General features: G+C 38.8%; 1 protein-coding gene across 1 annotated transcript in view; it reads left to right on the top strand.

Moving 5' to 3' along the window:
- Positions 1-243: 243 nt before the first annotated feature.
- Positions 244-21995, top strand: part of bmt2 (base methyltransferase of 25S rRNA 2 homolog) — a 58130-nt gene continuing 36378 nt past the window's right edge. Inside the window, exons 1-2 of the mRNA XM_052030798.1 lie at positions 244-573; positions 21007-21148. Of these exons, the coding sequence (XP_051886758.1) occupies positions 402-573; positions 21007-21148 (314 nt within the window). The 5' untranslated portion in view covers positions 244-401. The remainder of the gene's footprint in view (positions 574-21006; positions 21149-21995) is intronic.

The raw sequence follows: 21995 nt of genomic DNA, 5'->3' as shown, positions 1-21995 counted from the left end.
TGTTGTCAACACCATGAGAGACACACACAGACAGGGCAACAGTATTCAGCCTGGACCTACAATCAAGCAAGGTGGCCAAACTCAGAACAGAATCCATGAGGAGGTCCTCAGCTTACTTGTTTGCCCTCCTCTGCAAGGTACTGAAGTGAACCCAAGAATTGGGGAGCAGTGCTTTGGAGTGGCTCATCTCTGTCACGGTTGCTTCTCTCCTCCTTAAATGCTGAGCAGTATGAATCCATTGATGCTGGCCTCTTGAACTCTGGTGATGTCATCAGTTGTTTGTGTGGGGCTGCCGTCAGTCTGTGCGCATCAACCAATGGGATGTGAGGACACAGCGGGAGAGGCGGGGCTAGAGTCGAGCGGAACCGAGTGTTGCCGAACGGAGCCGATCGGCCAGCGGCATGGAGGAGGCTGTTGGTGGGTGCAATGTCCAGGCGGCTGAACCAGCGGCGGTTCCGACGCTTATTGGCGGTCAGGCAGCGGCCTCTGAGGGCGACAGGAAGCGGGAGCAGGAGAAACTCTCTGGGGTGGTAAAGAACGTCCATAGAAAGCTGCGCAAGAAATATCGAGAAGGTAAAAAGAGAAGCGAGAAAAGGGGGCGGGTGAGCGAGCGGGGCCCCGCTCGGTGAGCCCGAGGAGCCGGCACCGCCTGGGGCTCACAGCAGGCAAAGGGGAGAGGAGCCTGCTGCCGCCGGGCCCCTGCCCTCTGCAGCCTGGCACCGTGCAGCACACCCGGCCGTGTGGTTTGTCTTTACTTTCTTTCTCCAGTCCCATTTACTTCGCTGCTCTCCAGTCCTCTTTATTTAAAAAGCACTGCTGGTGATTTTTGTTTTGAAGAAATCCTAACTTTTTGCAGGCGAATTGTTTTGATGTACTTGGCGATCTTTAAACTTTTCAGTTTACTTTCCCTGTAAGCATTTTCACGGGGTGCAACACCTAATACACTATAAATATGGAGATGTCATGTCTGCAATATATTTGTACTGCAAGTTAATGAAATGCTTTGAGTATATTCAAGTAGTCTGTAAATTATAACTTATCTTTGCAATGACTGATCTTTTGACTTGTAGGTTGTTCAAGCCCTCATGATCACTGCCTAAACCAAGGCTGGAATAATAAAACATAAATTGCCAAAAAAAGATCAAATTTTAATCTAGTTTTGGAGAATGGCAGGCAATTCATCTAACAGTGATGGGGAATTGTTGTGGTGAAGTCTGGGAATGAAAGCTCCCTCTTACTAATCTTCCAGCAAATTTAAGGGGGGGGGGGGGGGTGGAATGGAGGGAAAAAAGCTTTTTATAAGGCAGGAATTAGCAGTTTGTGTAAAAGGAATACACATTATAATGCCAGTCTGGAAAAAAAATATCCTTGTCCAAGACCAGTTAGTCATGCCTGTGTTGGAGAAGGTGAGGGGCATCAGCAACTTCAGATGCGTTTTGTCCCATTTGACTTCTGAATATCCACAAAGAAAGTATGTGATCTGTCCTTCAATTTGCAGTGTCTTGAACTGGACACAGTTGTGTTGTTTGCCTTGGATCTGCTGTTTTACAAGACCTTTGAGGTTAGTGAATTAAGTGGCTATGTGTTTCTTAAAAAAAACACAAATTTGCATGTAAATGTAAAACAGTGTTTTCATTTCAAAGGTTGAAATACAGAACTATTTATTTGTATTTATATGCAATAAATACTACTTGGTATGTTGAATTCACTTTTTTATTTTGAATAATGATGTAAATCCAGCTGAAATCATTTTCTCAAAGTGCTTTGTCTTTAGATTGTGGCCAATCGCTTTAAAGAATTCTCACAGACAGGCACGTCAAGAGTGCTGAATAGTTTTGGAAGCTGCAGGTGTGGCTCAAATAGCTGGAGTGTCATAAGCTTATTAAAAATAATGTTTATATTTAGTTTGAAATATTTACATAAAGAAATTGCACGAAATTAGATAAATTTAGTTGGTTTAAGACCAAATAGTTTTCTAAGCCTATGGTTTTATATGTCATGGGGTTGCCTCCCAGGCCAAATCCAGTTGCAATGCTCTTCTGAATGGGTTGTTTTGTTTGCCTAATGCCAGATTCCTGAAACAAACACTTTACTCCAAGCTTGTCTTGACAAGAGATATTGGGAGGACAGAAAACATACTTCAAGATTCAAGTATTGTCTCGAACCATCCTTGAAAAGATGTCACATCTTTTTCAACTTGTGGAAATCCTAAACCGTGACTGCTCAGAATTAGAGAAGGAGGAGACAGCTTCTCGAATATCTGAACTTATGGATAGTGCAAACAGAGGGACGCACAATATCACAAACAACCTACATGTGCCTCCTGTCATGCACTGCTCCATCCTTAGAAGATTCTGCATGTCCTGTGTAGGACTTGTAAGCTACCTCAAAAACAAGTGCAAATAAGCCATTCTTGACCCTGAGGGATTGAATAAGAAGCAGATGCAATGGAAAGCTCACTTAGACTGCTTAACTAGGTACAAGACTTTCAGGTTTTTTGATGGGACTAGTTCATAAATAGCCTAAATTCACACCTGTTCTAGTGATTTCTCTTGATTGCAGTGGAGAAGATTCACATATTGAATCCTGTTGAGATGTGGTTAATCCCGGATAGCAACCTCAGGATCTCTGTGATGTTGTTACTGTGAAAATCCCAAAAATTGCAGTCAGTTTCAGGGAGCAATGATAGTGAATGTTGGTAATTGCACCATTAATACAACTGCAAAACCAAGGCCAGTATCACAGTAGCAAGTTGTGTAGCACAGAATAATAAAATATTTACCAGAATCAGAAGAATCTAGTAATAAAAATGCATTTTAATTATTGACTATTGACCTACAGCTAGAGAGGAAAAAAAATCACTCGCTGCTTTTAGGAATTATTTAATTTTCTGTAAAATCAGAGCCTTCAAAATTTGTATAATATTACAGCGATAACTTTTCTTTTGCTAGTGATACGTATTGGACAGCTGATGTCTCTTTAGCCAAATGTTTTGAGGAATAATTTGTTGCCCTGGCTGTTAGATCAGCAACATGTTTGTCTCGTGTTTATGGAAGTAGAATGAGGTTGCTGTTGAGTAAACAACAGTGGATATTGGCATTTCGCATTTGTAGTGTCAAAAGAGAAGTTTTTCTTTGGTGTCAGTTGTGGCTTTTGCCTGTCGTAAATATATAGGGTTAAGATCCAATGTAAGGACATGAGCCGAAAGCTGGCTGACACTTCACTGTAGTGTTAAGGAAACAGTTCTTTCAGATTAGATGTTAAACCAATTCCCCTTCTCCCCTTTCTGGTAGATGTGAAAGATACAATGTCAAATTTGAAAGTTACCCTCGGGTAATGTTGTTATTTATCTTCCAACCACACATCATTGAAATAGATTACATGATCATTATCATTTTGCTATTTGTGAAAGCTTGTTCTATACAAATTAACTAATGTGTTTCCTTTATTAAAGCAATGAATATGCTTTAGGAATACTCGGCTGAAAAGTGTTTTGGAACATCCTGGAATAGGGAATGGTGCAAGTGTTTCTTTAAATAGAATTGAAGAAAATTCAATTTGTAGAATTATGTAGTACCAAAGGAAGTCCTTTGGTTCATTAAGTATGGTAGTTACTTGAAAGAGCTAACCAGTTAGTCCTGCTCCTTCCCATTGTTCTGCAGTCTACTCCATGTTTTTATCCAATTTTTTTTAAAATTTACTATTGAATCTGCTTTCACTCCTTTCAAGGACTGCAATCATAACAAGTCACTTAATAAATTTAACCACTCAATTATAAAAGATAATGAGTTCCTCTATTCATTGGCATTAAGATTCTTGTGCAGATAAGGAATTAAAAATTAAGTGCTGTAAATCTGAACAGAAAATGCTGGAAATGCATCACTCACTGTCCACAGTATTAAAAAAAAATTATTATTTCTGATCTTGCAGAGATGTAAATTGTTGTATCTTTTTTTGTTTGGGATTAACTTTGATATAGTTCATCCAGGGGTGGTTTATGATCAGCATTACCAGAAAAACACATTATTTGTCTAAGGTAATTGGAATGACTTGGATTTTTTTCCAATATACTTTCTTATGTGAAATGCTATGTAAGCAGAAAATGTTTCTCATAAAGTAACAATGTGTCCCTTTCACTTCCTTCCAAACTGAATTAGCATATCATGGGCTGAATAATTTACTTGATAAATTACTGAAAACAGCCATGTAGGATGCCCACTGCATCTCTTGCAACCTTTAAAGACTCAATGTACACACTGCTTGTCTGCTTGATAAACCCTAAACCAATGGGCCATTTTGGTAATTGGTTTATTAAGGTCACATGTACCAAGATGCAGTATAAGAACATAAGAAATAGGAGCAGGAGTAGCCCATCTGGATCGTCGAGCCTGCTCTGCCATTCAATAAGATCATAGCTGATCTGGCCGTGGACTCAGCTCCACCTACCTGCCTTTTCCCCATAACTCTTAATTCCCCTACTATGCAAAAATCTAACTGTCTTAAATATATTTAATGAGGTAGCCTCTACTGCTTCCCTGGGTAGAGAATTCCACAGATGCACTACTGTCAGGGAAAAGCAATTTCTCCTCGTCTCCATCCTAAATCTATTCCCCTGAATCTTGAGGCTATGTCTTCTAGCTCTAGTCTCGCCTACCAGTGGAAACAATCTTCCTGCCTCTATCTTATTTATCCCTTTCATAATATTATGCGTTTCTATAAGATTCCCCCTCATTCCTCTGAATTCCAGCAAGTATGGTCCTAGGCGACTCAATCTCTCTTCATAGGCTAACCCCCTCAGTCTCTGGAATCAACCTGGTGAACCTCCTTTGCACTGCCTCCAAAGCCAGTATATTCTTCCTTAAGTAAGCAGACCAGAACTGCAAGCAGTACTCCAGGTGCAGGCTCACCAGTACCTTCTACAGTTGCAGCATAACCTCCCAGCTCTTAAGTTCAATCCCTCTGGCAATGAAGGCCAACATGCCATTTACCTTCTTGATCACCTCTTGCATCTGCAAACCAACCTTTTGCATTCATGCACAAGCACTCCTAAGTCCCTCTGCACAACAGCATGCTGCAATTTTTCAACATTTAAATAATACTCTGATCTTCTATTTTTCCTTCCAAAGTGGATGACCGCGCATTTACTAGTGTTGTACTCCATCTGCCAGACCCTTGTCCACTCACTTAACCTATCTATATCTCCCTGCAGACTCTTCACATCCTCTGTACAATTTGCTTTTCCACTTAATTTAGTGTTATCAGCAAACTTAGATACACTACACCTGGTCCCCTTTTCCAAATCGTAAATGTATATCGTGAACAGTTGCGGGCCCAGCACAGACCCCTGAGGCACCCCACTCACCACTGATTGCCGACCAGAGAAACGCCCATTTATCCCAACTCTCTGCCTTCTATTGGTTGAACAGTTCTCTATCCATGCTAATACGTTACCCTCAACTCCATGCATCCTTATCCTTAAGTCTTTTATGCGGCACTTTATTGAATACTTTCTAGAAATCCAAGTATACAACATCCACCTGTTCCCCTCTATCCACTGCGCTCATTATATCCTCAAAGGACTCCAGTAAGTTTGTCAAACAGGACCTACCCTTCTTGAATCCATGCTGTGTCTGCCTGATGGAACCACTTCTATCCAGATGTGTTGCTATTTCTTCCTTAATGATAGCTTTAAGCATTTTCCTGACTACAGATGTTAAACTAACTGGCCTATTGTTACCTGCCTTTTGCCTACATCCATTTTTAAACGGTGGCGTGACATTCGTTGTCTTCCATTCTGCCGGGACCTACCCAGAGTCTAGGGAATTCTGGCAAATTATCACAAACGCCTCTACTATAACTTCTGCCATTTCTTTCAGTACCCTGGGATGCATCCCATCAGGATCAGGGCACTTGTCTATCTTTAGGCCCACTAGTTTGCTCATCACTACCTCTTTAGTGACGGCGATTGTATCAAAGTCCTCACCTCCCATTACATCCATAACATCTCTCTTTGGCGTGTTAGATGTGTCCTCCAACGTAAAGGCTGACATAAAATGGTCATTCAAGGCCTCAGCCATTTCTGCATTACTCAATATTAATTTCCCCCTTCTCATCTTCCAAGGGACCTACGTTCACTTTAGCCATCTTTTCCACTTTATATAATCATAAAAACTTTTACTATCTGCTTTTATATTTTGTGTTAGTTTACTTTCATAATCTAGCTTCCCTTTCCTTATTACTTGCTTAGTGGTTCTTTGTTGCTTTTTAAAGTTTTCCCAATCTTCCGGTTTCCCACTACTCCTGGTGACTTTGTAATCATGAGCTTTTGGCTTAATGACTTCTTTTATTTCCTTAGTTATCCAAAGCTGGCTCTCCCTACCCTTGCTGTCCTTGCATTTAACTGGAATATACTCTTGTTGAGCACCATAAGAAAAACTACAACTGTTCCACCATATAGCCTGTGTTTTCAGTCTACACTAGTCTACTCCTCTCTCATCTCATTGTAGTCTCCCTTGTTTAGGCATAATACACTGGTTTTAGATCGAACTATTGCACCCTCCAAGCTTTTGTTTGCGTGTCTTCCAGACAGATTATACCAAATGCAAGTACATTGAGGTGGTACAAAAGGGAAAAAAAACAATGCAGAATATATTGTTAGTTACAAAGAAGGTACAGGTAGACAAACAAAGTGCAAGGGCCATTACGAGGTAGATTGAGAGATCAAGAGTTCATCTTTATCCTACAAGATGTGCATTCAAGAGTCTTATAACAGTGAGATAGAAGCTGACCTTGAACCTGGTGATACATGTTCTCAACTTTTATATCTTCTGCCTCATGGATGGTGTTGGAGAAGAGAGAGTGACTGGGGTATTTACACCTTGGAACTTAAAGCTCTCAACTGTCTCCACCTTGGCATCATTGATACAAATGGTCATGTACTCTGCCCCACTTCCTGAAGTCAATGACCAGTTCAGGTTTTGCTGACGTTGAGGGAGAGGTTGTTGTCTCGACACCATGCCACTAGGCTCTCTATCTGTTTCCTGTACTCTGCATTGTTGTTTGAGATCTGGCCCACTACAGTGGTGTCATCTGAACACTTGTAAATGGAGTTAGAGCTGAATCTGGCCACACAGTTGGAACCTTCATCGATAAACAAACTGCTTGATGAACTCAGAAGATCAGGCAGCGTTTGTAGAGGGAAATGGACAGTCAGAGTTTTGGATCAAGAGTTTTCAACTGTCCGTTTCCCTCTGCAGATGCTGTCTGACCTGCCGAGTTCCTCCAGTAGTTTGTTTTAATTTTGCTCCAGATTCCAGCATCTGCAGCATCTTGTCTCCGAACCTTGTTCATTTTTGTGGCCACAGAGGCATATCCCATAAGCTATGGAGCCGTTATAATTATAATCAAGGTTACATTTATTTGTGTGTATTCTGGTATTGTTTTTGAGTTGATCATTAGTCCTCTTCCTAGAAACAAACCTTTCCAGAAATTTGAACATTATAAATAGCAAATAATAGGTAGAAGCACATTTAGCATTGGGTAACTTGAGCATTGATATTTCCAAGGCATTAAATATTGTGATTCCTGCGAGTTAGCATATTTTGAATTATTGTGTTTGCTGTGTAAAAGTTAGTCAATTGTTCAACCATCCCTGTTCGAGCAACCTTATATAGGGATGCAGTTTTTTTTGGGGGGAGGTCTATGTAATCTAAACCGTAGTCCAAAAACTTCCACTTTCTATATGTATGATGATGGTGAAGAACAAAACTATATTCACATGAAGTTATTTTTTGTCTTGGAAAGTGTATGCATTTTTTTTAAAGATATTGTATTATCCTTTTAAGATTAGTTTATTAAGCAAATACAACATGTGCCCAATATACAAAAAGATAACAGTAACTCCAGAGAATCAGAAACTAAGGTAATTTGTAATCCTATAGCTCAGTGGAAAGATTGAATTCCTAACTAATGAGAAAACGTGCACTGATTTTAATGAGCTCTTCATGAGCAAGTGGTATTTCTTACTGCAGTCGAACTAACCAGATCTTTGCAGTTCCTTATTTCTGTTTTGTTATCAGACAGCACTTTCTTCCTGTTGTTGGTTGTTGTTCAACCATGTGACTGTACTGACCATGAGTTTGTCTTGTGTTACTTTCATTCTAATCTACAGTAGGCAATTAGTTTATTCAACTGTTATCTAATTATGAAGTCTTATTGCAACATCACAAGACACATCTTCAATTAGATGTTTAAATCATAAGTAACCCATTTAGTGCTATGGGGCCTAGCTTAAGTTCAAAAGTTTAAAGGCCAAGACCCAACTTGAGTTGCAATTTTCTTTTCGTTGCAGAAGTTGTGGATCCTGGAATATTAGGATTCTGCTCCTTGTTTGGCTTGAGTCATCGCTGCTGCGTGCCACCCATCTTACTCCCTTGCACTGGTTTTTGGTGTTGTCTGCTCGTGATACATACCTTGCAAGCACACACATGCATGAACTGTAGGGATGGGGAAGTGGAGGATCATGCTGAGGGATTGGCATTTAGGAGAGATCAGTCCCATCCTCCAGGCTGGTAGTGATTAGTGCTCGCATCATGTTCCTCACCGAAGAACAATGGTTGAGGAAGCAGAGCAGTTGGTTTTCAACAGGAATCGCAGGGAAATATCCTTATCACCAAGGTGTGTTAAGATGTTTTTGAAAAGTTTATAGTTCAAGCTTTTTCCTCCCTCTAGAAACTATTATGCCTATTGTCTTGCAAATTATTATAATTAATAAAATGTTATTATTACTCTGAAGCAATTTAGTTCTGTCTTATCTGCAACCCAGTAACATTTTTGTTTGTTTTGAGCTTAATTCTGCAGTTTGCATAGGGCCTTTATTAATGGCTGATTCAAAATTTAATGTTTTACAATCTAGAGCATACTTGTATAGCTGAACAACATGCTTGTTATTGAAATGTTTCTATCCGGATGCAGCTGACAGAACTAACTTTTGAATTTCCCTTTTGGGAAAATAATTAACTTGGCTTCACTGATCACATTTCATTGAAGCAGATATGAAATGTGTGTACCAATTTCAAGTTTTGGAATATTGGAGATCTTTATAGAACTGTGCTAAGAGGTCAAAGGGACTGTTGTCATGCATGTCTCTATTTGTTGCAAATAGAGGAAATTGTGGTCAATTTACAGAACACGTTGAATGTTTACGACACAGATTTCATGGGATATTTTCTTTAGCTGACTGAAAAGTAATGATTTAATGTGAAAGTGATTGTACTTCAATTTGAAAGCATACTTTAAAATAGCATCCAGGTTTATTGTTTTTGTTGAAGTTGTAAGGGCCAAATTTGAAGTTTTGATTGTAAAGCTAAATAGGCTGAACGTTTCAGTCACTTTTTTTTTTCAAGCTTTGGTTTTCTCTGGCTTTGAGACAAAAGTCAAAGCTAATCGGTAACTGTTATTCTCAAACGTGAAGGTCTAAATATTAATGCTTCAGAATTAGATAGATACTTGAGGTGCAATGATGAATATCTGTCCAGGGGTATAAAAAGAATGGCGTGTACCCTTAGAATATTTATGTTTCAGTAATTGTATGCTGCAGAAATAGGCCTGAAAGCTTCAAAGTAAAGTTTGTTCACTGGGACAATCTTCAGCAGACTGAATGTTTGAAGACCAAGACTTGAAACCTGATATCATGGTCATGGAGTCATAAAGATCCCCACCCTTCTGTATACTTCAGAGACGTGGATATACCACAGTGAGCATCTCTCCAAGGTCAGCTTAACTAGCATCGAGTTCAACAGCCGAAGGAGCATGCTGACTAGCAACCTGGGCAATGTGTCGATTGACACCTATCCCATTTGTGGCAGAGTCTGAAGATACAACTTAGGACTTTTTGTCAAATTTAGACCCCGCAGAACTCGAGTGGAAGCCATTCATACTTGACCTGGGGGGGTGGGGGAAGTCACTGACTTGCTAAGTGTTTCTAATATGCTGAATTTTGCAACATTTATTTGCATAGCTTATCTTGATCTATGGTTGCTTAGGACCAGATGCTACAGCTTCCTCCTGTATCTCTTCACATATACTTGCTTCTAATCCATTTTAATAACAAAAAATGAGAATCTGTGCTGAGCCATACTGATAACATTGTGTGAAGAGAACGTTGAGTAACAACAGGGGAAACAATTGTTCAGTGTTGCTGTGCATTTGACGTTCATTAGAACTGACTGAAGATGAATTGTAGGAGTCTTTTTCTGACGGTAGAATTTTTTTGTATTACTTGGCTTTGATCAGCTTTCATCTTTTCAATTCTGAGATTTTCATTAGTTCAGCAAAAGCTTTCCTATGTTCTCTTTCACAAAAACAAAGCTCATTCATTGCATACTTGAGGAACCAAGACATTTGTGTGTTCTTTCCATAATGTAAACTAGTGTAATTCCTATATTTTGTCTTCACCTGTGCCTCTTTTATCATTGCTCCATCTTTAAGTTTTTTTTATTGTATGAATTTGAAGTGCCTACCAACAGCATTGTAAGAGGACCTTCTCCCCTCAGTTCTCCCCTATTATATCACCCTAGGGATTGGTGACAAATAGCAGCATTGTCTGTGAATGAATAACTTTAAAATCAAATGTCCTGTTTTTTTTTCAAAAGTTTTAGGATTTCCATTCCTAGCACATTGCCTGTTGGTACTTTTGGTTATTTTTGGACAAACAAAGATAGATGTTTGCACATCTCCAAGTCTTGCTGAAGGCCAATCCTGTGTTAAAGCTGCTTGAACTTCTTTTTATAGATATGTGAAATTGACTTGAGGTAAAAATAATTACTGTATGTCTACTCCAAATGTTGCATAAGTGAGGATGCCTTAATCTTGGCATACATTCCAATTCATTTGAGTTATTTTCTACAAAATTTCATATGTTTTGCGACATTATTTGCTCCGTTACCTTTTTGGAACAGGTATTTAGATTTGAGAGTCAACTTGTGGTGTGTGATGGTGACTTTTAGAAATGACTTTGCATATGGTCCTTTTGAATGTGAGGTTTATTCTTTGATATTACAGTAAAACCAATTTTTTTTTAATGACCTATATAACCAACTTAGAATCCCATTTTAAAAAAATATGGGTTTCAAACCAGGCTGATTAATTCAAGTCACAATTCTATCAGCTTATAAGATTTTGTCCTTGTAGAGAAGTCAGTGATTCATTGTGATACCGATGTGGTGGCAATGACTTTACAGGGTCAGACCTTAACAACAATAATTTCTAGGAACCTTATTAATAGTTTAAAACATAAAGGTATATCCACATTACTATCTCATTTTGTTCGAAATGCGTCTCCATTGATAGGAGATCCTAAGAGGAGAAATGTACCTCCCTCCTCTCTCAAAAAGTACTTCTTGCAATTTATTATGGAGCTATCGAACACGTGAATAATACAATTCATTGCACAGACCAGAGCCACAATCATTTCAAAATTATCACACATATAAAGAGTGGTCTTATTGGACTGATGAATTTTTAGTTTTCTTCTCTGGCACTTCTGCCTTGGTGTTTTTGAGTATTATGTGCTGTTTTGATATTCTCTCCTCAGAAAGGACATACTTGAGAGAAGTCTAGAGATTTTTGTGATGGCAGGACAGTATTCACCAGAGTTCAGAGAAATGAGAGAATCTCATTGAAATGTCCAAAATTCTGACAGGGCTGGACTGACTGATAGCAGGGAGGATGATTTCCCCTAGCTGGTGGGGAGTTGCAGTAGAATCTAGAAGAAGAGATCACAGTCTCGGGATATTGGCTAAGATGTTTCGAACTGAGATGACAATTTTTTTCACTTAGAGGATGGTGAACCTGTGGAATTCTCTGTCACAGAAAATGCTGGATATACTGAGGAAGGAAGTAGTTTTCTAGACACAAGATCTTCAAAGGGCATGGGAAGGGATCAGGAGTATGGTATGGAAGCAAGTGATCAGATGTGATAGCTTTGAATGGCACAGCAGGCTTGAATGGGCCATGTTTGCTCCTGTTTTCTATGTTTGGAAGATAACTAACAACATGAATGAGATGATGCCAAGCCTTTGAAGGTAAAAACCTTGACACAATTATCTCTGGTCTGCAGCTATTTAAATAATGCAGTTAAGTTCTTAAATTCTCTTGAATCTCCACACGATCAATTTTCATGGAGTCTGGGGAAAAACATAGTGCACTGTCTGTAAAGGAATAGTAGAGAATCCATTATGGCTTCTCTTAATTTTTCAACGCTTAATTTTCTATTGGCAGTGTGGAGACTTAGGAATCTGAAAAATGCCCTATGTAATTTAATTCAGCTATACCAAATTCTGCAATAAACTAAAACTAAGTAGCAAATTCAAAGTGTTATTTCCATTTTGGGTTTAGATATCATCACAATGGTGTCAATTCACTTGAATAAAAAAAACTGAGTAGGAAAAAGGCTCAAACACCATTATAAACTATTTCCCCATGTCTTGGTATCTTTTAAAATTCTTTTATTTTAAAATCTCTGGGAGGCCACAATTCCCTCAGAACTACTTAGTTTACAGCACCAAGGTTATACACACCACCATTTCAATGCTGGGGTTAACACTTGGCAGGTGTCCCCAATGGCAGAAGGTGGTAAATGGAAGAATATTTCATCTTCCATGGCAGATAGATGGTAGTTCTGCTTTTGTGTTTTTTTTCCAACAAAAACCCACACTTAGTAGATACATCATTATCAACTTTCAATAACAAAATTCTCTTCGAGGAATAGAACATCTGACATAAAGTTTCAATTGTTTTTAAACTGTTCAATTTTTTTAGTCTTTGAAATCTTAACAGGTACAATCAAGTAGGAGAAAATACTCTAAATATTACAAAATTCCAATTTATCATTGTGGTTTAAATTCAAAATTGCCAATGTTATGTATGATGGTCTTACATTTTGAATGATATCCAGCGTAGTGGTTAGCGTAACGCTATTACAGCACCAGCGATTGGGGTTCGATTCCTGCTGCTGACTGTAAGGAGTTTGTATGTTCTCCCCATGACTGCATGGGTTTCCTCCGGGTGCTCCAGTTTCCTTCCACATTCCAAAGATGTACGGGATAGTAGGTTAAAATGGGTGTAATTGGGTGGTGTGGGCTTGTTGGGCTGGAAGGGCCTGTCACCGTGCTGTATAAATTTTTTTTGGAGTTTTTTTAAATAAAGTAAGTTTTTTCTCTTCAAGCACCTTTCCAAATGGATGTTAACATACTAAAGAAAAATGTAAGCACAATGAAACAAATCTTTCATGCTCTTACACAAATAGTCTTTCCCTTTTATTTCATCAGCAACTTAATGCCTTTTCTCTCGATGTGCAATTTGTTTACTGCTTAGAAACTTAGTGGGTAAGGGAGCAATCAAAAATAGAAATTCTCAGACTGAGAGAATGGCTTCAGTAAATGTTTAAATTCTAAATGAGACTGTACGTTTTAACAAATAACATGCAGTTTAAATTAATTTCAAAGCTTTAATTTAATTAAGTCAAAAAGCTTTGGAAAAACTCAACTGATTTTAAACCAGGTGTCATTCATGCAACTCCTGTCATTCTTCAAGGTTGACTCTAGTCTAGTGAAATGTGCTCCTTAGTGCTTTCTTCAGCTGCATGGGTAAATCAACACTTGGGTCTCTGACTTGTTATTCAAAGTTTCTCCCAGTTCTGAGTGCACAAACCTAAATTGAAGTGAATGTATTCATTTATATTTTCATAATTGCATGCAATGTAACAATATTGATTTCTGTAATGGGTAATGAACTTGGCATGACAAACGTTGTGTTAGTCTGGGATTGCATACCCTCTGGCTAAATTCGAAGCCAAAAACATGACTAGTATCCTGAAACTATGCATGTATGTCTATCATTGACAAGCTCTTTATAAACTCTGCATGCTCTGTTTTTGACACCTAGTTTTAAGGATGAAGAATAATTAAAATGCTTAATATTAAGAACATCAAATATAAGCCTACAGTGGATTAAATAGTTTGCTATTTAGCATAGAGCAATTATGTGGATATCTTTATTAAATTTCATGCTGTAACGACTAAATAGTTGTTTCTCAACACTATTAACAACATATTTTCAGAAAGTGAAATACCAGGAGTCACTAAATTTTCTTTCATTCTAATTTCTTATGTTTCACCTTTCTCTACACAGGACCTGGCAACATCAGTTTCCATACACTTTCAACATTCTTTTCTGTAGCCTTTTGATTCAAGTCTCTAAATTAATCTGAGATGATGCTTAATTTCAAATGCACAATTTTTTTTATATATACAACTCACAACAAAAGCCTGATTTGTCTGCAGGATCATGCTTCATGCACCTACTTTTGGATTTATTTGTGGTCTGTATTGAAGATGCACCATTTTCTTCAGTCATTCACGCACATCCACCTGGCTCTTTCTCTCTTTCATATTTCACCTAAACACACAAGGTTTTACTGCTGTAACTGTCGACTTGAATCTAGGTGGGTACAGACTCCCAGAGGCTCTTTCAATTTTTCCAAATATGATTAAATGTTATGCTGTTCAGATACTGTGGCCTAGCATCAGTCAAGTCATCACAGGTCACTGATTACTAAAGACTTTGCTCTCAAAGCAAATCAATCATTCTATGTCTCGTTAGTTCAATTACAAGAGCTTTGTGGCCTCTGGTTTAGTGCAATGATTCCCTCAGAACTATTTAGATGGTAGGTTACCAAGGTTGTATACGTCACCGTTTCTATGCTGTGCAGAAGACTTGGTAATGTCCCCAATGGGAGTAAGTGGTAAATAAATGAACATTCTACCTCATCTCACATGGAAGATGGATGGTGGTTCTGCTTCGTACTTTTTACCAGGGCTAGTGAACCTTCATGTAAGTTATAAGTTAATGGCATTCACCCTCACAGGTCGTAGGAGGGGTTCACAAGACAGACCATTCTATCTGACCCTGCAAATACTTTCCTAATCTGTTTTTCCCCAATTATTACCCTATTAGTAGATACGGGTGTCTCCATCTGATGAGATGAAAACCTCACGTAACAAAGGTATTGGGTCCTTGCCTGTATAAGGAAATAGATGAACTTGATTCCTTCAACCATCATAAGCTTGGCCATATTGTATGACAGTCCAGCTTATGTCTGTCCTTTTGTTTACATGTTTGCCTTAAGCAGCCAGAGAGGGCCCATTTCTTCATAGATCCTGTTTTTCATCTTTAATTTTGGATAATTCTTTACCATGTGCACCAATAATCACCTTATGGGAGCATTTGTTTTTAGTGCAAGTAAGCAGGCAAACAGTAAAACTGAATAATTCTCCTAATACAATGTGTTTTGAGCATTTTGATTAACAAGTGATTCCACACAAAGCATAGAAAAGAGATGTATGAGGAAAATACTCATGTTCAATTTACAGGGAACTAGCTTGAGCAGTTGACATTTAAGTCTATTGTTCTCCTTTTGAACCATTTCATCTTCTCCCTTGGAAGAAATTCTCCTTTAGACAAGTGTTAACAAACTCAGTGTGTGAAGATGAAGAAAAACCAGGATTGTGAAGTTTTAATGTGTCAAGTTTTTCTTCCTAGTCAAATGATTTTTGCATGGAAAATTAAATTTCTCCTTTTAAACTTATTTGTTTTTGAATGGTGATTATTACATCTGAGATAAATATGTCTTGAGGCTTTCTTGAGTACCTTGAGTCAAAATTCAAGAGATTTGGACTGCTTCATCATGATCTATCCAATTTCATTTCTAATTGGAGACCCCAAAATCTGAAAGTGAAATGGCATTATTGCTATTGGAAAAATGGCATGCCATTCTTCAAGCCTTTGCTCACATTTGGTTTGGGAATACAGAACAGCATGTCATCTGAATATCAGATGTAACAATGTAGTGGAAATGAATTTCAGGTAGTGAACCCATCCCTCTTCAGGCTTATGGATACAGAGCAGAACTATTCAGTATTGTCTTTCCAGCCAGAGTTTACATGTGCAAAGTCAAATATATGACACTCAAAGCCCAAAAGAAAAGGGAGAACCTCAGTTGTTGAAGTATGCAGGCTCTAGGTTTTGAGACTTATGAATTTGACTGAATTTGTGATTTCCTCTTAGTAGGTGTTAAAATTTGCACATCCAGCAAATATATTAAAAGAAACTGTTTGTGCAAGCTTTCTACTTGCACAGAAAGGTGAAAATGTAAAACAGTATTTAAACAGATTATACAATGGGTAGCTCTTCTGCACCAGCACATGTATCAGGACTCGTATTCTCAGTGAACTATCAATGTCCAGTGCTGGTGTGGGCTTAAGCTGGTGGTAACGTCTTCTGTCAGTATTGTCAGTAACACTTGCACTGTATTCGTCTTGTGAAGTTTACCTGTGAGCCTGGTGCATGTACAGCAGTCCCATTCAAATAAACTGGGGTAGTGAAAGTGCAGTCTTTTCAAAGTTTTTTTTGACAAGCAGATAATTTTCCTATTGCTAGGCTTGTTTGCACAGAATGGGTTTGTCCTTGCAACACTCTTGGGAGAAGATGTCACCCTTATGCAGGTGTCAGCTGTTTTAGGCTCAGTGGAGGTTTTTTAATGTTACTTGAGAAATAGCCACTGAAGACACCCTTCTGCAAAATTTATGATAGAAACTGGAGGCTTACAGTTGAAACAAGCAAGGGTTACTATTATACAACTTTAACACTAAACAGACATTTAACTGTTTTCATTTCACCTTCCCTGAATTTATTTAATTATATCCAATGTTTGGTTCATTTTCATAACATTAAATTAAATCAAAATGGTCATGATTTAAATTTTAAAAAAAACTTTTACTAATATTTTGCATGCAATCTAGCAATTAGTTTTAACTCTGCTTTCTTCTGTACAAAATGAAATTGCTATTTTATTTCATTTGATGTTACATCTTTCCTTTTATTAGAAGTGAATCCTATTCCATGTGAATAAACCTGTGATTAAAAACACAACTCTTTACCTATTAGCATTTACAGTTATGAAACTGGCTCAAATAGGTCATGTGAATGTCTCCTCTCAGGGAACAGTCAAGAGCTTTTAATCAAATTGCTTTGGGAAATTGGCCAAGAAAAATACCGCCATTAAGAGTACACGCAGCTGGCTGCTATTTGAAAGTGTTATTCAATTTTAAGAGCCACGCAGTTTAGAAAATGGAAAAATTATGTACTGAGAAGAGTTACTTGGATACGTATAGGGAGTAGTCTACATTTTGTATGGGCTGCATTGTGGCTCTCGCAGGTATATATAATGTTGTGAAAGTGAAGAGGTGTTATGTTCATTCCTTACTCTTTCAACTATATAAGGTGTACAACCTATCAAATGCTTTTAAACAATGTGTTCATTCCTTACTCTTTCAACTATATAAGGTGTACAACCTATCAAATGCTTTTAAACAATGTTGCCTTAGCCTTATAAAGGTTGCAAGTGATTTTGAATGTTGTTAATGCCTTTTGACACTCAAATAATTCAACAGAAGTGACAGTTTTGACATCAATTGAGCCAGGAATGGGTGTGATGGTGGCAGTGCTTCACTAATTAAAGCCATTGTGTAGGAGTGCATCCAGCTGCTTGTATTGGGATCACTGCCAGTGCTACACTTTGCCAAACTGACATGTTGGGAGCTGGGCTCCTGACAGAAGACAGCACTGGGACACACTGGAAGAAAGAGCATGGCCAGTGGCTTCAGGACAGTGGAAGATCTAACCATTATTTAAAAGCAAGAAATAACATGAATGAATTCTTCACCATTCTCACTCATTCTCTCTGTGTGCATCCTTATTTTACAGAGTGAATTTATCTGACAATAAGTTGATAAAATGGGAAGCTGAGTTGATGACAGCACCTGCATTTTTTTTGATTTTACTGAGGATTTTAAACAGTGTTACTACCAGCAACAATAGAAACACACCGAGTCATGTATGAGTGTTAGAAACTATTATTAATAACTACTTATGATAATAAGAAAAGTAAAAACATTAGTTTTGGGGATTATGTTTAATATCTAATAAACTCAGTGTATGTGCGGCAAATTCCCAAACCCCAAGTCTAGGAATAGTTTTCAAAGTTCAGTTCAGCAAGTCATCAGGTGAAACGTGAGCAAAGGCTTGCAAAACCACCATTGACTGAAGACAAAATGTAGAGAGAAATTACGAAATCCCTATGTTCCACGATGGCCGATATGTGGCTGCCCACAGAAATACATGTTTTCCAGTACAGGTTAACAACAAAGTGGACTCCACTTGATTACTCCAAAAATCCATACGTGGATTGTAGTGACAGACACAGCTATTGCTCTTCATCCATTGATACAGAGACCAGCAGTCAGGTGCTCTCTCCCGCGCTCCGACTCTGTGCAAGACAGCCAGCACGTTGTTGTAGTCTTGCTGTCTTGGAGAGAACACCACTCACACTCACACACACACACACACACTCTCTCCCTCTCCCTCTCCCTCTCCCTCTCCCTCTCCCTCTCCCTCTCCCTCTCCCTCTCCCTCTCCCTCTCCCTCTCCCTCTCCCTCTCCCTCTCCCTCTCCTCTCCCTCTCCCTCTCCCTCTCCCTCCCCCTCTCCCTCTCCCTCTCCCTCTCCCTCTCTCTCTCTCCCCCCTCTCTCTCTCTCTCTCTCCCCCCCTCTCTCTCTCTCTCCCCTCTCTCTCTCATCTCTCTCTCTTTTCTCTCTCTCCTTTCCCTCTCCCCCTCCTCTCTCCCTCTCCCCCCCTCTCTCTCTCTCTCTCTCTCTCTCTCTCCCTCTCCCCCCCTCTCTCTCTCTCTCTCTCTCTCTCTCTCTCTCTCTCTCTCCCTCGCTTCCCTTCTCTCTCTCTCTCTCTCTCTCTCTCTCTCTCTCTCTCTCTCCCTCTCCCCCCCTCTCTCTCTCTCTCTCTCTCTCCCTCTCTCTCTCTCCCTCTCCCCCCCCTCTCTCTCTCCCTCTCTCTCTCTCTCTCTCTCTCTCTCCCTCTCTCCCTCTCCCCCCCCCCCTCCTGTCCAGGTGCCTTAAAGGGATATTCACCAAATAGCAACCTGGTTTGTAACAACAGCCATTACTACAAAAAATATTTGAACAGGGATTGAGATGTCTGAAGAGCAGCTGTTTTGAAATAAAGAACCTGTTTTATTTCCTCTTGGGTTTATTGTGTACCTTGCCCTTCAAGACAATGACTTCCCCAATTTCAGATCTTTAGAACTGCCCCCCTCCTATCTCTTCTCGATCCTCACTGACATCTCCTTGCTCTTTACTGTGGAAATGACCACCCAGAATTCTTTGGACTATAGACTATTTAGTCTTCACTTGCAATGTTACATTGAATGGTTAAACAACCATTTGAGTATAATCCATGTCATTCTTTTTTTGTTTCCTTGTGGTAATACCAATTTATTATTCCCTTTTTGGGGGGTGGAGGGGAATAATGATAAAGTGGTCTGCTAAAGTGTATGAATTTGGCTGACTATTTCCCCTGGTTTTCAACCAGTTGGGCTCAACTTGGGATTTGAATATTCCATCTGTAACGCTCCTGAATTAAGGATTGGTGAATTTAAGTAATGTTTGCACAATATCACTGCCACTACAGTGATGTAGGCGAAACAACATAATATTCATTTCATGATTCTCAAGCCACGCCATTATGAGCATAAAATTGGTTAAATTATAAATCTGACATTTCTTTGAAGAGAAAATAAACATAAGATCTCTCCCCTGGGTTGATTTTCTTTTATTCATGATAAGGAATGTAGACATCATTGACAAAGCTGACACTTATTGCCCACCCACACCAACACCACATGAGATACTGTCAAAGTAAGCTAACCTAGGACAGAAGTGAAAAGGTAGCAAGAAGTAAAATTGAAATTGACCTATGCAATGTAATATGAAAACATTTTAAACTGTTAAATAATTCAAGCAATAGACTGAAGTATAAACTTTTGATTCCTCAGCTCCTCTGAGCACTGAATTATGTAGTACATCATGCAGAACAAAATTCTTGATGCTTGCCAATTCTTCAGGATATATAATTGTGTAGCTTGCAATTAGTTTTTGATTAAGACCCCAGCAGGACACTAGTGGAGTTTTAGACTATTACAGATTGAAAAATGCATCTTCTGTGATTTTGAGTAAAGTTACTGTTGCCCATTCATTTTCTGGTTCCTTGCTGAGATGTGAAGGATTGGTGATCAGGAACACCTGCTTTGAAGGAATAAATGTGAAGGCCATGATCTTGTAAAGGAATTTAATTTTATTTGAAGACTGTTACTTTGTACTACATTTGTTTAGATTTGAAATGTTTGAGTTTTTAATTTACCTAGATATACTTGATTTTGCCTTTGTAATGTTAGCCTGGTTTATTTAATTGTAAAAGTAAAATTCTGCAGATGTTGGAAATTTGAAATAAAAACAGAAAATGCCAGAAATACTCGGGTTCAGCTGCATCTGTACCCTCTTTATAGAACCAGGAAACACTTGGGTTAAATATGTTGCAGAGAAAGGGTTGGGGAAATTTGTGATAGTGGAGAGGATAAGAGATTGAATGACAAGTAATACAGTAGCCAGCTTGAAAGTGTGCTGGCTGCATGGAAACAATGCATTGAAGTACACTTGACCTAGATCTGAGTGGATAATGGCCCACGACACACAACTGATGCCATAGCTGGCAGTCCAGAATTGGGAATAGTAAAAGAAAAGTGACAGGATAATTTGTGTGATAAATGTAAGTGTTAGATTGAATGCAAGTCTGAGATGGACTTATTGCTGAGGCAGAGGAAAGGGAATTTTACTCCATCTAATCATTTAATACTTGTTAAAGTTCATTTAGTATTATTATTAGATTTTCAATTTAAGGTTCCTGTAATGGCTGAATTAAAAAGACAAATTAGTCACCACTGTAAATAAGAAACATTCTGACCCATTAGAAAATTCATTCATTGAATATGAAGACAAAACTTATCTCCAGATGATCAGAATTTTTCCCCTCCCCCCACAGTTGGAGACTTTGACAAGATTTGGCGTGAACACTGTGAAGATGAAGAGACTCTAAGTGAATATGCCGTTGCAATGAAGAATCTGGCAGACAATCATTGGGCTAAAAGCTGTGAGGGCGAAGGAAGGATTGAATGGTGTCGAAGGTATGGCTCAAAAACAGAAGATTGCATTGTTCAGATTTTCTTTCATACCAAATAAATTTGGATAAATTTCATGTGCATATTTTATGTTAAATGTACCCAAAATTTCTTTTCCTAGTTTGTTCATTCACCTTGACAAATAAGTAGAAAATGGCTATCAAATGGGGGGAAAAATATTTTGCCCATTTGGCTTTTTGCTGCCTTTGGCATAACTGCACCAGATCTTCTCGCTGCTCAAGACTTATGGATTATTGAACTTCACGTGGTATTTTCCAATTACTCATGTTCCTCCATCTCTTTTCTGCACTTCCCTCAGTTTTTTGTAAAAAAAACTGACATCCCCCTTATACCTTACTCCAATCACCTTAAAATTATGTCCCCTCTTGTTAGCCATTGTCGCACTGGGAAAATGTCTCTGACTGTCCACTCGATCTATGCCTCTTATCATCGTGTACACCTCTATCAAGTCACCTCTCATCCTCCTCCTCTCCAAAGAGAAAAGCCCTAGCTTGCTCAACCTATCCTCATAAGACATGCTCTCCAATCCAGGCAACATCCTGGTAAATCTCCTCTGCACCCTCTCTAAAGCTTCCACATCCTTCCTATAATGTGGTGACCAGAACCAAACACAATGCTCCATGTGTGGTCTGACCAGAGTTCTATAGAGCTTCAACATCACCTCGCAGCACTTGAACTCAATACCCCGACTAATGAAGACCAACACTCCATATGCCTTCTTAACAACCTGCATGGCAACCTTGAGAGATCTATGGATGTGGACCCCAAGATCCCTCTGTTCCTCCACACTGCTAAGAGTCCTGCCATTAACCTTGTATTCTGCCTTTGAATT

Source organism: Pristis pectinata, chromosome 15 (genome assembly GCF_009764475.1).
Source record: "Pristis pectinata isolate sPriPec2 chromosome 15, sPriPec2.1.pri, whole genome shotgun sequence".
NCBI classification, from domain to species: Eukaryota; Metazoa; Chordata; class Chondrichthyes; order Rhinopristiformes; family Pristidae; genus Pristis; species Pristis pectinata.
The sequence above is the reverse complement of the archived record's forward strand: the minus strand, read 5'-3'. Positions and strand labels throughout refer to the sequence as shown.